This window comes from Sabethes cyaneus, chromosome 1 (assembly GCF_943734655.1).
Source record: "Sabethes cyaneus chromosome 1, idSabCyanKW18_F2, whole genome shotgun sequence".
NCBI classification, from domain to species: domain Eukaryota; kingdom Metazoa; phylum Arthropoda; class Insecta; order Diptera; family Culicidae; genus Sabethes; species Sabethes cyaneus.
In genome coordinates this window covers 136282973-136296481 of record NC_071353.1, presented here as the reverse complement: position 1 = coordinate 136296481, position 13509 = coordinate 136282973, and the positions used below count along the sequence as shown (strand labels likewise).

General features: G+C 41.7%; 1 protein-coding gene across 1 annotated transcript; it reads right to left on the bottom strand.

The window, feature by feature from the left end:
* Positions 1–3394: 3394 nt before the first annotated feature.
* LOC128738579 (WD repeat-containing protein 44) lies at positions 3395–12257 on the bottom strand. The gene is made up of 9 exons (XM_053834248.1): positions 11997–12257; positions 11284–11482; positions 10821–10910; positions 10141–10291; positions 9801–10076; positions 5045–7099; positions 4773–4987; positions 4563–4694; positions 3395–4495 (listed from the first exon to the last, which is right to left on the bottom strand). Exons 1-9 carry the CDS (start codon positions 12122–12124, stop codon positions 4334–4336), a joined length of 3408 nt encoding a protein of 1135 aa, XP_053690223.1. The 5' UTR covers positions 12125–12257; the 3' UTR covers positions 3395–4333.
* Positions 12258–13509: the final 1252 nt, after the last annotated feature.

Here is a 13509-nt window from a genome sequence, read left to right as displayed (position 1 = left end):
GAGCATGAGATTTGCATGAAATTTGCATTTCATTTGTATGAGATCCCCCCTTCTTAAAGAAGGCAAAGGTCCTAATTGACCATAGGAAAAAATCCTGCCTCCAAAAACCCCCACACGCCAATTTTGGTTCCATTTGCTTGATTAGTCCTAGAGTTATGAAGAAATTCATATTTCATTTGTATGGGAGTCCTCCCCTCTTAGAAGTAGAAGGGGACTCAGTCACCATAGAAAAAATCCTACCTTCTAAAAGCCCCACATGCCAAATTTGATTCAATGCTTGAAATTGCTTGATTAGTTCTCGAGTTTTGAGGAAATTTGTTTTTCATTTGTACAGAAGCCCACCGTCTTACGCCCTCCATAAAATTGCTTTCTTGCCTTCTCCATAAAATTGCTGGTCATTTTATCTATCCAACGACACATAAATTGTTCAGTTTCGTTCAGTAGTTTAGTAGTTATTACCATTTAAAATCTTTCAATTAAACGTTACACTTCAATTTTCGTTTTCACAAAGTGCTACCCAGCCCCAGTATAGTAAACAAAGACGTAGTCCTACGTCAAAAAACCTCTTAAGGGGCGTTTAGATTGGAAACATGTCGCATGCAACGTATTCCATACTATTGCCCGATGTTTCCAAGTGACTATGGCAATATATCACAAACGTTCACATGGCGACAGAAGCAACATCGAGCAACAACTAGCAACATATCGCCTGCCAAATGTTGCATTCCACATGTTACCAAAAAATTGCCCAGTCTAAACGGAACCCCTGCCTGTACCACCTTTACGGAAAGACAAAATTCAAAACGCGAAAAAGTGATCACGTTTCGAACGCTTATAACACTTTTATTTCTTAACGGATGAATAAAATTTTAGCACGGAAAATTTGCACGGAAAAAACATCGTATTTCGATTGAAAAAATAGTAACAATTAACAATAAAGTTTGACTAAAAGTAAATCTGGAAGCCCCTTGCACGTCACCGGCACGCATCTTGCGGTAGAAATAAGAAAGTATACAGACGGTATATAAAGTATGTAGTAGAACCTGGAGCAAGTTTCATCAAAATATTTCCAGTTTCAGGGCCCAAAATAAGGGTTCGATTTTTAGAAATGCATTCACTGCATTCTTCTTGTCAATCTGAACACAAAGAATACATTTTCATGAACAGATTTTTTGTTTCAAATAAACCAAACTGGTTTTGAAATTTACAGAAGGAGTAAATCCCGGTATAGTGGTTAGCATTCACGCCGAAAACCCGGCTTTAAATCCCAACCCCTCAGAAGTCACAAATGTCCCAAGCTGTTAAAGTGACTATAATCAAATAAATAAATAAAAAAAATACAGAATCAATGACGACTCATTTCTCCTTTTCTCTGTTATAAGGAGAGCCTAGACGTGGAAAGGCCGAGGACCCAGAACTAGAGACTGAGAGCTTAGGAAGAAGATATTGAGGTGCGTTATGTCCAATCCTGGTGAATCCATCCGGGATATGACTAAAAGGTATGATGTCAACAATCAAACCACGCGGACTTCTCAAACAGCTTGGGGAGAGCAGAGAGGAAGCTGATGGGTCAATAGCTCTTGGAAACAGCAGGGTCTTTCCCACGTTTCTGCACTAGGATGACTGGCTAATTTCCACATTGAGAGAAAAAGCCAAGCTCCCAGCACCTGTTGAACAGGTTTGCTACAAAAGTAAATGAGCCGTATCGAATCCGGGGCATTCATGTTATTAGATTCCTTAACATAATCCATTGGCAATTAAATAAAAAGAAAACTTATTCAATTTAATTCTACTTTAATTCTATGTATATGAATTAAATTGGATTAGTTTTCTTTTTATTTATTTTCAGGTTTCGTATTCTACTAAGACGCTCCAAAAACTTCCGATGATCCATCAGCTTATCTGATCGATCAACCTCGGCGACTCTCTCTACAACAATGCACTCGTATGGGCTGACAATATTCTGTCCCAGATTGTGAGACATTACAAACTGCTGACCCAGCGCGCCCACTTTTACACTTGGAGTGATCAGTAAAGTTCCATCGCCTAAACCTCCAGACGACCAAGAGGAGAAATAGGCGTTGGCCTCTGTTTGAACCTTAGTCAATGGATGAGAATGGTTTTGAATGCAGTGGGATTTGTTCGAGATTCTGTTAGAATTCCTTGTTTCTTACCTCTCGTATTCGCTCCTGGATAATCCTAGAAAGACTGTTTGACATAGATTTTTTCTGCCCATCACCAGTACGCTGGTATTGCCGCTGGTATCGCTCGTTGCAGAGATTATAGCGCCTGATCGACCAGCTCCGGTGTATTCAGAAGCTGGTCTGAATCGATGTTGTCGTCGACGATACGTTGAAACTCGACCCAGTTGGCACGATGTCCACCATATCGATAGGGGCAGCAAGCTTCAACATCACAGGGTAGTGGTAGTTCGGAGGATTGTTCTTCGAAAACCTCTGGTACTACGGAAATGGCTACGTTCGTTATAATTATGTCCAAAATGGAATGGAATCCCGATCTGGAGATTCTAGTCGGACTATTTGGCGCCAAGATGTTGTAATAGCCGACCTCAAAATCTTCCACCAAAATGGTCCCATTATGATTTGTCTTTCGGTTGGCCCACACTTCCTGCCAAGCATTGAGTTAGTTTTCCCAAATTAGATCGTAATTGAACGGCAGTACCGTCCCGGGCCCTGCAAGAGTTACAACATGCCCACGCATATTTTTTAAGGATTTTAGCGCAGCATATAATACAGTCGACCGCGAGGAGCTGGGGCAAATAATACACGGGAACTGGTTTTCGTACAAATTGACGCGACTGATCAAAGCTGCTATAGAGCGAGTGCACACTGGAGTCCTTTCGAATTATGCAAAGGGTTGCTACAGGGAAATGGACTGTTCTGAACACTCCTCCGGACGCGATAATAAACAGGTCGAACGCAAGCATAGTGCCTAGCAACCTTCTTCTCAATTCAAAATTTAATTCTTCAAAATATGGCACGTTTCCCAGGATCCTCCGAGCAGGAATTCGGTGATGCGCGTTATAAATATTTGATTGTGTTGATTAATTGATTTGATGTTGATAGGCGATTTATGTGAGTTGTATTTTAGAAAATAAAATTTCTTTTACTGCTACTCTTGTTGTCTAAGTCCTTTCGCGGTGCGAAACATCGGTTTTCTTCTTAAACATTCTGGTAGTTTGCACCCTACGTTATTGCTAATATTGTTTCTACAAAACTCTCCCGATTTTCCTCATACAAGAGTTGGAAAAACCACACCATCTATCTACGAATTTCCTATACTCTCAACATAACCCGTTTCGCACATCCAAATTGGTCACCCGTTTGTCAGCTCTATAAACGTATGTCGGAAAATAGTAGAGATTCTCAAATTTTCTACTCAAAAAGAAGCTTCAAGATATTCAAATACATCGTTCCAATATATACAATAATAATAAATTAGGTAACATTCGCATTATAATTTATACAGTGTAACAGCGACGAAGTATTTTTAGCAGCACAATTTTGCTTTAATTTCAAATTGCTCTGGACGTGATTTTCACATCTAAGCAGCGTGCAACTGAATTTCCTTGAAAATCACGCTATGCCACATTAAATCAACCGAAAATACCCTATTTATACTCAGCACAGCTAAGAAAAGTAGTGGAAAATAGTTATACATACATACAGGTTTTTTTGCGTGAGTGTGCGTGCGCGGTGCCTAAGAGATTAACAACGGAAAAGTTTGAATATCATGTGCTGCTCTAATACCAGCTCGTTTAGAACAACTAATTCTAACCACGTGAAAGCAACGGCGCAGAGCGTGAACATCAAAAAATTTAACTGAAATGCGACAACACGTTCAAAATTTATGTCGTTAAAAAAACTATATGTAGGTACTATATAACGTTTCACCAACTCCTGTTAAACACTTTGGTTGTTGTTCAAAATCGTCATCAATGTTGTTAGATTATAGTCGCTCATTCTCTCAAGCCTTCCTACCGCTGCTGTTTGGTGTTGCATTGGTTTTAAAATATGTCACACTAAATGTCACTGTTGTAGTCTACAATCACGTTGCAACAAAAACGCTCTCTCTAGTATAATTGCAAGTGCGGGTTTTAATGCGCGCGCTCTTCTATCATCTGAATTGTTCATTGTTAGCGTTGTTCTAAACACAGTTAGTGGTTATAATAGCTGACTCAATCAAATACGATAGCGAATTTGGTTTTGTTCGAATAGTTTTGAACCGGAAAAGCATTTGCGTACCTTGCTGTCCACAGGATTATCCCCCCTTCCCAGATACAAACCGCCTCTGCATGCGTACGGACCATCGTTCAATCAAGTATGGCGGTATATGGCAAGCTGCTGTGCTTCGGCTTGGTCTTGTTGATAAACACTTTGATGCAACCGTTGAAGTCGGCACTCACCAGTACGTACCCTCCGCAACCCTTCTTGCGTTGTTCGACCAGTGGATCCGCCGGTTGCGTTATGGAGATCTGCAATAAAAATGAACCGAATTCAGTCAACATTTTCGCAGTTCGAATGACACAAAAAAAACACTACATTATCTGCATTGATTTCATCATCCAGCTCGGGTTTGATGATTGCCTCGGGGTGTAGGGCAAAAATTGCACACGTCACGGTTGCGTTGTGGGCTTTTATGCCCTCCCAGAAATCACTGCGATCCCTCCTGACCTGTAATTGCAATTGCAATCAAACAGTTGTTAGGCCAACCAAACAAAGGTTTTTGTTTGTCGAAAATTGCAAACTCACCGAACTCAGTTTTGTGTAATCGTGGTGCGTCTTCCAGATGTATATGGTCTGGTTTTCGGAGCCGGAAATAATGTACTTTCCATCGTGAGAGAAGGATGCCTTGATCTGTGAGGATACGTTCATATAACCCTTGTACTTACAGCTCAGGTTTAGGTCTCTAAGGTCATACAGCCGTATTCGACTGTCGTTCGATGTTACTAAAATTTTGTCCTCACCTACGGGAGAGAAGGTTCCGTTAGACTTAAGCAAATGAAAGAATTTTAACCACTTACCAGGCATCGGTTCAATGCCGCTTATCTTCCGGCCAATCGCATTCTTCCCACGAGTCGACCGCACATGGATCTGCGTGTGATACTTCAGCTGATCGGTGTTGTAGAACAGACACCTCCCGTCGTACGAGCCAACAACGGCAAACTTCCCGTTCTGACAGAAGTTTGCCGCGGTGATCAGTTTCGTTTGACCGTCCACCTCATTCCACAGGGCTACCTTTTTATCCGGGATATTCCACAGCCGTAGCTTCCCGTCAAGACTGCCACTGAGAAAGTAACGGTCGTCCCGTGGATGAAACGCAATTGCCGTCACAAAGTCGATATGTTGGAAACAGCAAAGACATTCTTTACGCGAGATGTGCCACAATCGTACGGTTTTGTCCATCGAGCTCGATAGGATGAAATAGTTCTTCGACCAGGAAACATCCAACAGATCGGACGTATGACCAGAATAGGTGCAAAACGATTTCGGCATAAATGGGCCGGGAGATTTTTCGGCAGCCATCGCCAGTGCAAGTGCTTCCTCTGCCGAATGATGTGATACCAGCGATTCTTGCGATGGTGTTGGGGAAGATTTTTGATCAGCTGCATTGTATTTTGTGCGCATATCCTGGAAAAAGGGGAACGCGTCCTTCAGAACCCAAATCCGAAGCAGCCGATCCTGACCGGCGGTAGCCAACAGACGACCACACGAGCTGAATTTCATGCACCAAACAGCCCCCGTATGTTCGCCGGATAGATCTTGAACGTGTTGAAGCTTTGCGAATTCATACGGCCCCTTGTTAGTACTAGAAGCTTTAATTTTGATATTCTGCTCTGGATTCATGACATCTTCGATGTCGGCGACGTCTTCCTTGTGCCGGGCGTGCGATACTTCCGAAGCAATCGATTTTGCTTTATCGACCGTCTTTCTAGCTGTCGATCGGAAAAATCTCTTAATTTTGGCAGTTTTTTTCTTCAGCCGCCCACCTTCTTCTTCGATTTCAAGATCTTCTTCGTAACCTGGGGGGACTTCCGAACCGGGCGGCGGACCAACGGACTCCTCATCCGACTCCGGAATATGACTGGTTAACCTCATGATGTGCAAAGACAGTGGATTGATGCATTGAGGCAGCTTTTCCTCCACTGCAGAGAGCGGGAAATTTTCCCCAGTATCCAAATTCTTAACAGGAATTTGTTCTAAAATCTCCATATCAGTCAACTGTTTGCCGGAGTCTGTTCTGGTTTTAACATAGATATTCATTTGTTTAAACATATCCTCATCACCGGCGGACTTTCGGCGTTCTTTCAAATTCATGTGTTTTGCCAGCGAAGAACTGTATCTTGTGCCACTACCCAGGCTATTAGTTCCAGTGCCGGACAAAGCTCGCGTGACGGCTGTATTTCCCATAATCTCCTGCCGCATTTTTTCCACTCTTTCAATCTCCTCCCGTGAGGGTCCTTGTGCTTTATTAAATGCCCCATCCGTGGGTTTTACAACATACTGCCCTTTAGTTGCCTTGTAGATGTTCAATCCCTGGGAAGGATCTATTGAACTGACCCGAGCCGGTGCTGAGTTACTTTTGACGCTATTCGATGGACTAGGCTTAGAGTTGACCGAATTGGATGAATTACCCAATGAGTTCGAAATTCTTCCGATCGAGCTGGTCATTAGTTTCCGTGGCTGTTCGCCACTGACGTCACTTATTCCACTTATGGCCGGGCTTCCGTTGGAGATAGCACTGGCAGCATCCTTAAACGAACTTTCAATCTCTCGTGTTATCGATTCCAGTGTAGCGGGACTTGGTAGCACCTGTACCGTTTCCGGCTCGGAACTGCGCACCGTGGCAGCACAGAGCACTGGCACCTGCGAAGATGGCAGCTTCACCGTAAGCTCGTTGGAAGAATTATCCGCAGGCGGTAGCTTCAGCCCTTCGTTCATGTTGAACTGCTCCGACGAACTGCTGGACAGTTTGCGGGTTTTCTTTTTTCTTCGCGGTGGTGCGATCGGACCGGAACACGTTAAACTATCAGTCGTTTTCGAGTGTGCAAGTTTGGTGCTCGCAATTACATCTGGTTCTGAAAAATAAATCATTTTAGTAAGGGTCAGACAGAAACACTCCAAACGAGTTACTCAAGGATAGCAATTTATATTCATTTAAGTTAGTCGGACTGACTATTAAAGCACAGAGTGAACAAGTGAGAGGGAAAGAAAGAGGGAAAACTTTCCCATTTCTGCTGTTGGTTTTCCATCTTTGCGTTTACTACGGATTAGCTCAAGACTGTCCGATATGCAATATTTGATCGCATCCCCAGCAATCTACAGGGCATGGCCGACCCACGGTTGCCAGGCGTACAAAGGAAATCTCTCCAAGGAGTACCAGCAGCTCGAAATTCATGCGCCTGCGCCACTCTCCGCTTTCTATTTGAAAAAGAGGAAAGTTCTAGCAGCAACTGTACTGCCGAAGCATAACTGTGCCATGTTACATTTTGTCATTTTCGACATTTTGTTGTCAAACGTTATTATTCTGTATGTATTTTTATAATATGAATCGAAAACATGGTGTTTATATTAGAAAACCTAGAAAAAATTTTAAGACAATTTGTCCCACTGGAAAAATGGACGCATCTTTGTTCCGCTGCATATAGCTTTTCATATTAAATGTTTTCAAGTTGTATACAAAATTGAGTGAAGTTTTTCAACATTATCTCGAAGAGGGACAAATAATAACATCAAAACAAAATTTTAGAAAAATCGGTTTTTCAACTTTGAGTACGATTTTCTTATTTTCGTGTTTTGTAACATGGGACAGATATGCTTCCAGCGGCAGTGTATAGAACAATTAAATCTAGCAGACTCTTCCAGTCGAGATTCGAAATTTTTTACGCCGTGCGAAGACGTATGCTGCTTTGAGCTTTGTGATATTCCATTACTTTTTGAGTGTAGTTTTGATTGCAATTTGCTTAGCGTGTTAAATAACGGTTGGATAATGCGTGCGTTGATGTCTCGTGATACTTGTGCGGATTAAATAGACCCCAAATTGAACCTCCGCCTCTTGAGAAGGGTGATGTCTCGGCGCTAAAGCTAAGACGACGAAACACGGACGACGAATGGAACTGCAGATCGCTGAATTTCGTAGGTGGCAAATAGGTATTGCTCGAACAGCTTGAAGCCTTCAAATTCGGCGTGGTAGATTCCAAAGCAGCATACGATACTGTTGATGGAAACCAGCTATGTAGGATAATCTACGCAAGGACACGGTTTTGCGCACCCCACTGTCACACACTACTGGCACTCAAGTGCGTTAAATGCGTGTTCAAATTGGTTTGGGAGTGCAACACAGCATTGAGGGAGCTCTCCCGCCAAAACAAAGTTTCTTTTACTTTGGGTGCTCGGTCACTGCGGAATAGAGGGCAATGAATTGGCTGATAACCTAGAAAAATAAGGATCGGGTCAGAAATTTATTAGCCCTGAACCTATTCTAGCCACATCCGCCGTGAAAGGCTTATTGATGACATGGGAAAAGCTAGAAATAGTATGCCGTTGGAATCAAACACAGGGTTGTAGACAAGCTAAACAGTTTATCTACCCAAACCCTGCAGTTGCTAAAAAACTAGGACTCCATTTAACTATCATCTGACACCTGCCGCTTTTGTATCTCTAAGCCTGAAAGTTCAGCGCATCTGCCCTGCAATTGCGGGGCTCTTGCATTATCAAGGCACAACTTCTTCGGAAGTTTTCTTCTTATTCCATATCAGGTATGGAGCCTAAAACCCAAAAAGGTCATTGGTTTTAGAAACCATGTAGTACCGAATTGGGGCACAGGATTACAACTATCCCGTTCAACTCCATCAATGGGTATAAGCGGTCCGTAAACTGTGTACAGCAATCGGGGCCTGCCACAAAAGACGATCATTAAGACTGTCGCAGTTGCCTTTTAACCCAATACCCTTCTGGCATACAAAAAAAATTGCTTCATATGACCCTCCCTTACTCCCTCATCTTCCGCTCCTTCCCCTTCAAGCCTGTCCTCAATCTGTTAGATCCTACACTGAGAAAACTTTTCGAATAGTTTCTCTGTGTTCTACATATAGATTTTTGCAATGTGCCTAGTAAATGATCTTTATGTGCCAAACAGTTATCATTTATGTGCACGCGAAAAATACTATTCATATGCGTATAATTTTTATGTGTATTTCTAGGAGGATTTTGTTTATATGCGGCACATGATAATCATATGGAATTTCATATGGAAATTTACTATTAGTTATGTGCAGAATATTTTGAGTGTTTCATTGTTTCATTACTGTCTTCTACGGTTCCCTCCGTCAATTGTAAAATCAGCCGTTGTAAAAACTCTATCAATATCTTTGTTTCGTTATTTTCTTCTACCGTCCCTTTCGTTACTTGTAAAAAAAAAACAACGGTATAAAAATTTAATTTTAAGTCTGATCTCATTGAAGGTCAAGACAAAAATACGAGGTTATTCTACTAGGGAACATTCTAGAAGAATATTTTCTTGTACCCGTGCACCAAATACTTTTTCTAAACGGAACACAAAAATTGTTGAGAGATGGCAAAAAGTAATATTGAGCAATAGAGAGCACTGTAATTAATTTATGCATTTATTTTGATATTGAAATAAATGCGTTTTTGGGCTTAGCAAAATGAACCAAATTGAGTTGTACTCCCAATATGTTGTGTTAGTATTCACGACTAGCATAATTGAGTAAAAATACTTCGAACGAGTTACCTACTCAACATAACTGATAGACTTACCTTGCAGAGGGACGTTCATATTCATTCGATAATCGCTGACATTTCCACTGGAAGAGGCATTCTCCTGGTGCAGTCCTACCTCCTCGTTGGAACTGTACTTATTTGTGCTGAAATTATCCTCGCCCGTTTCCCCAATGGCACCACTGCTAGACGGAATAGACGAGCTTCCACTGAGTTGTGTGTCTCTGGATGACGACGATGGTACTGCTGCCAGAGACTGTGGAGCCGACGAGACCGAAGTTCCGACGTACAACGAATCTTTACCTAGGCTCAGTGCTATGAGAAGAAAAAAATATAATGAAATGTACGAACATTCACAGCACAATAGACAATAACTTACCGCTTGCATCAACGCTGGCACTTCCCGCCAGGATTCTTCCAACTCTGCCCAGTGAAGTCATGCTTTGAACGCTGAGCGCGTCACCTTCGATTACTCGGAAAGGATGCGTTGTACGCGTGGACGATGAGTAGACACCTTCGACGGAACTATTCTGCAAAATCGAAATGAAATAAAGAGTTTACATTCAGTGAGCCTAATTTTGATTCAATTGCACAATTTATATTCCACTAAACAAAAAGTCACACGCTAATGAAAACAGTCAGAGACTAAAATAGCAGCTCCATGCGCTACAACAGCAGCATCATACCAACCATATTAATTTTGACGCGTATGAAAAAAGACAAAACAAATGCTTTATGCCCTCTATGCAATCCACCTTTGCTCTAATAATAGGGCACGCTGATGAAATTGTCACTACCGTTGGTTTACAGCGTGGACACGCACCGTTGACTCTGGCTTTTCTGTTTCACATGCAGCATACGATTCGTACGTAAAGCCGATTACTGTATATAACAAGCTAAACAACCTAACAGGTATTAACCTAGCATACGATCCAGATTTAAGCGGTTTCGCTCTGTCTACCATCGGCTGCACCGGCCAGCCCAACTGTTTGGTGGTTTAATTCAAAAGGGTAGCTTTGGAATGGAGTAAAACTAAACAGAAATAGATCGGTACAGTACCTGCGAGTCAGGTGTTAGTGTGTTGCCAGGATTCTCATCTTCGTCATTCTGCATGCATTGACGCAGTTCACGGAATCGCTGTCTACCAAACTACAAGTAAAAGAGAGTACATCAAACGAAAATGAATTATGCAGAACTCGGCGGTGAGCAGAATATAATTGAAAGTAGAGCTAATTTTTACAAATTTCCTCATTGCAGAAATTGCTGCATTTGGATTCCTCCCACTGATAAACCTTTTTTAATTTCTTAAGCATTTTACTTTAAGTATACCATTACAAATTTTAAAATCACAAAAACCACATTTATGGTAGATCAAATAAAATTTAACATACAAACCGTTGAACCGTTGTCGTAATTTAAAATAAATCATGCCTCCAAAATAATAACATGCAAGCGTTTTTGGTTAAAAACAAACTACAAACCAACCAACTTTTTGAAACCACCGAAACCGATTGAAACTTACCGTCTTCGGTTCGACAAAATTAGACTCGTTCCTGTGCTGGATCGGTACATGGGGCTGCTGCTGGGTCGGCGGTGCTTGTTGCGGCTCCCGCTGAGTAGTTTGCAGATTCGGATTGAAGCTGTCCACGCTTAACTTTTCCCTTGTGTCCGTATACGGTAACTCTTCGTCAGTGTTGTTCGTTTTCGATGAACGTTGTTTTCTAAAATAGATTCGAACAATACGCATGTAAGAGGGCCCATAAAAAAAACTTTTCGAAAGCAAATTCCTAGAAAGTGCAGCAGCGACTCTGCAAGCTAATATTCGATGAATACTAATCGCTTTTGTTTTAATTAGCCCGGTGTGGTGTGGTGTGTCCATTCAGTTCGCTATCAATCAATCAATGCAAACGATATCGAGTGTTTGAAACCAATTCATCAAAAAGATTTATGGAAGTAACTACCTACTTTGAAATATTTTTAATGAAATGATTAGAAAATAAGGCATATATCTAAATAAGCAAATATTTACAGAGTACTAACACTTATTATTTGCAGTGATAAGGTCTTTTTCCTAATTAAACTCTTAGTTCAAATGATCAACAATAAATAACATGAAATTGAACAAAGAATTCAATGTACTGATCGTGACTAATCAACACCAAATAAATCGAAATCGCCTCGCCACTATTCCAACTAAATTAACTTCCATTTATTGCCTCCTCTTCGATTACTCACTTGCCACTGCCAGTCGAGGTGCTCGAGGAGTTCCGCAGCAGATTGTGGTGATGGTGACTAGTAGTAGCGTTGGCGTTGTCTTCTTCTGCGTCGAAAAATTCGTCGGAACTATCACTCGCGCTGGCCATATTGTTGCTGCTATCGGTTCTTTTTCCTGCCACTGTAGCGCCGTTAGTTCAGCAACAACAATTTACATGATTCGCCTCAGAAGAACTGCAAAATGTTCGGATTTTTGCAACAATTGCAATTGCGAACGAAAACTGATCCTCTAGCTAGCACAGATGCAATGAGGTTTAAAAAGGTGTGGCAGATGAAGACATTTGATGGTATTAGTAGCGAAAAATCAGAAAACGACGTCAAACTACAAAAACAAACCGCGTCGGACAATGGGATTTGTTTTTGGAGTTTTACGTCACGCTTCATCGTGATTGGTCGATTTACGATTTCACCCACACCATGATGAAATTTCTTCATTGCACTAACACCACTTAACCAACTTTGCCACACCTGTATATATCACATTGGCACAGATGAAAGGTGAAAAATCATTAGCTCACCCAAAGTGTCAGTGTCAATGATGATTTTGACAATACTAATGTTTGCAGGGTTGCAATCACCCACCCAGTGCTCACAGTACGCAGGGTTGAGATTGCAAATTTTAGGCTGGTAAACCTTGATGCTGAATATGCAGCGGGGTGCTATCCCTATCTTAACGAACGGTGTTTGACAGTCGACTTAACGAAGGGCGCTATTGCAAGAAAAGCGCCCGTCTGACAGGTAAATTTGCTGCCAACCTTGTCGAATGAAACGTATGCAGTGAGTTGCTGTTTCTTTCTCGCATGTGCTGAGATGTTGGCGACAAAAACATGGCACCCATCGCAAGCCCCTGCATATTTGGGTTTGATTATTTTTCTGTGTGGATGATAGATATGGCAACCATGAAATTCCCGTGCCGTTGCTTGCTGCAGTACGAGCGCACAATGAGAATTTAAAGTTTGTTTATATTTCTCTTTATTTTTGGTCTGTTTCTCATTGCGTGGATGTATTTGGGGCCATCCATATACCGCGTGGACAGCTTAGTGGGGGGTGGGGGGTATAAAAATGTCCACGCTTGTCCACGGAAGGGGGGGAGGGGGTATAGAAAATGTCCACGTGGACAAGTTTTTTTTCCTACAAAAAATAGACATTAAAAACATTGATCAGTGATTGTTTTTGAGCTTAAATAAAATTTTATCTTCTGAAGCATATGTTGATCTAAACACATGAACTGAGCATTACGAGAGCACATATCTGGCATAAATCTTGTTGAAAAGATTAAGCCTGCGTCAGTACACGTTGATGTTGACTGCCTAGCCTGGATTAATCCACGAATATTCCACCGCTTGCACCAAATGTGAATTGCATTTTGCCTCAAATCAAATGCAGCTCACCACAATTTCCAAAAGGATTCGCCTTCAGACTATTTCAGACTATTAAGATCTTGTGTTGTGTAGAACTAGACGGCCAAGCTGAG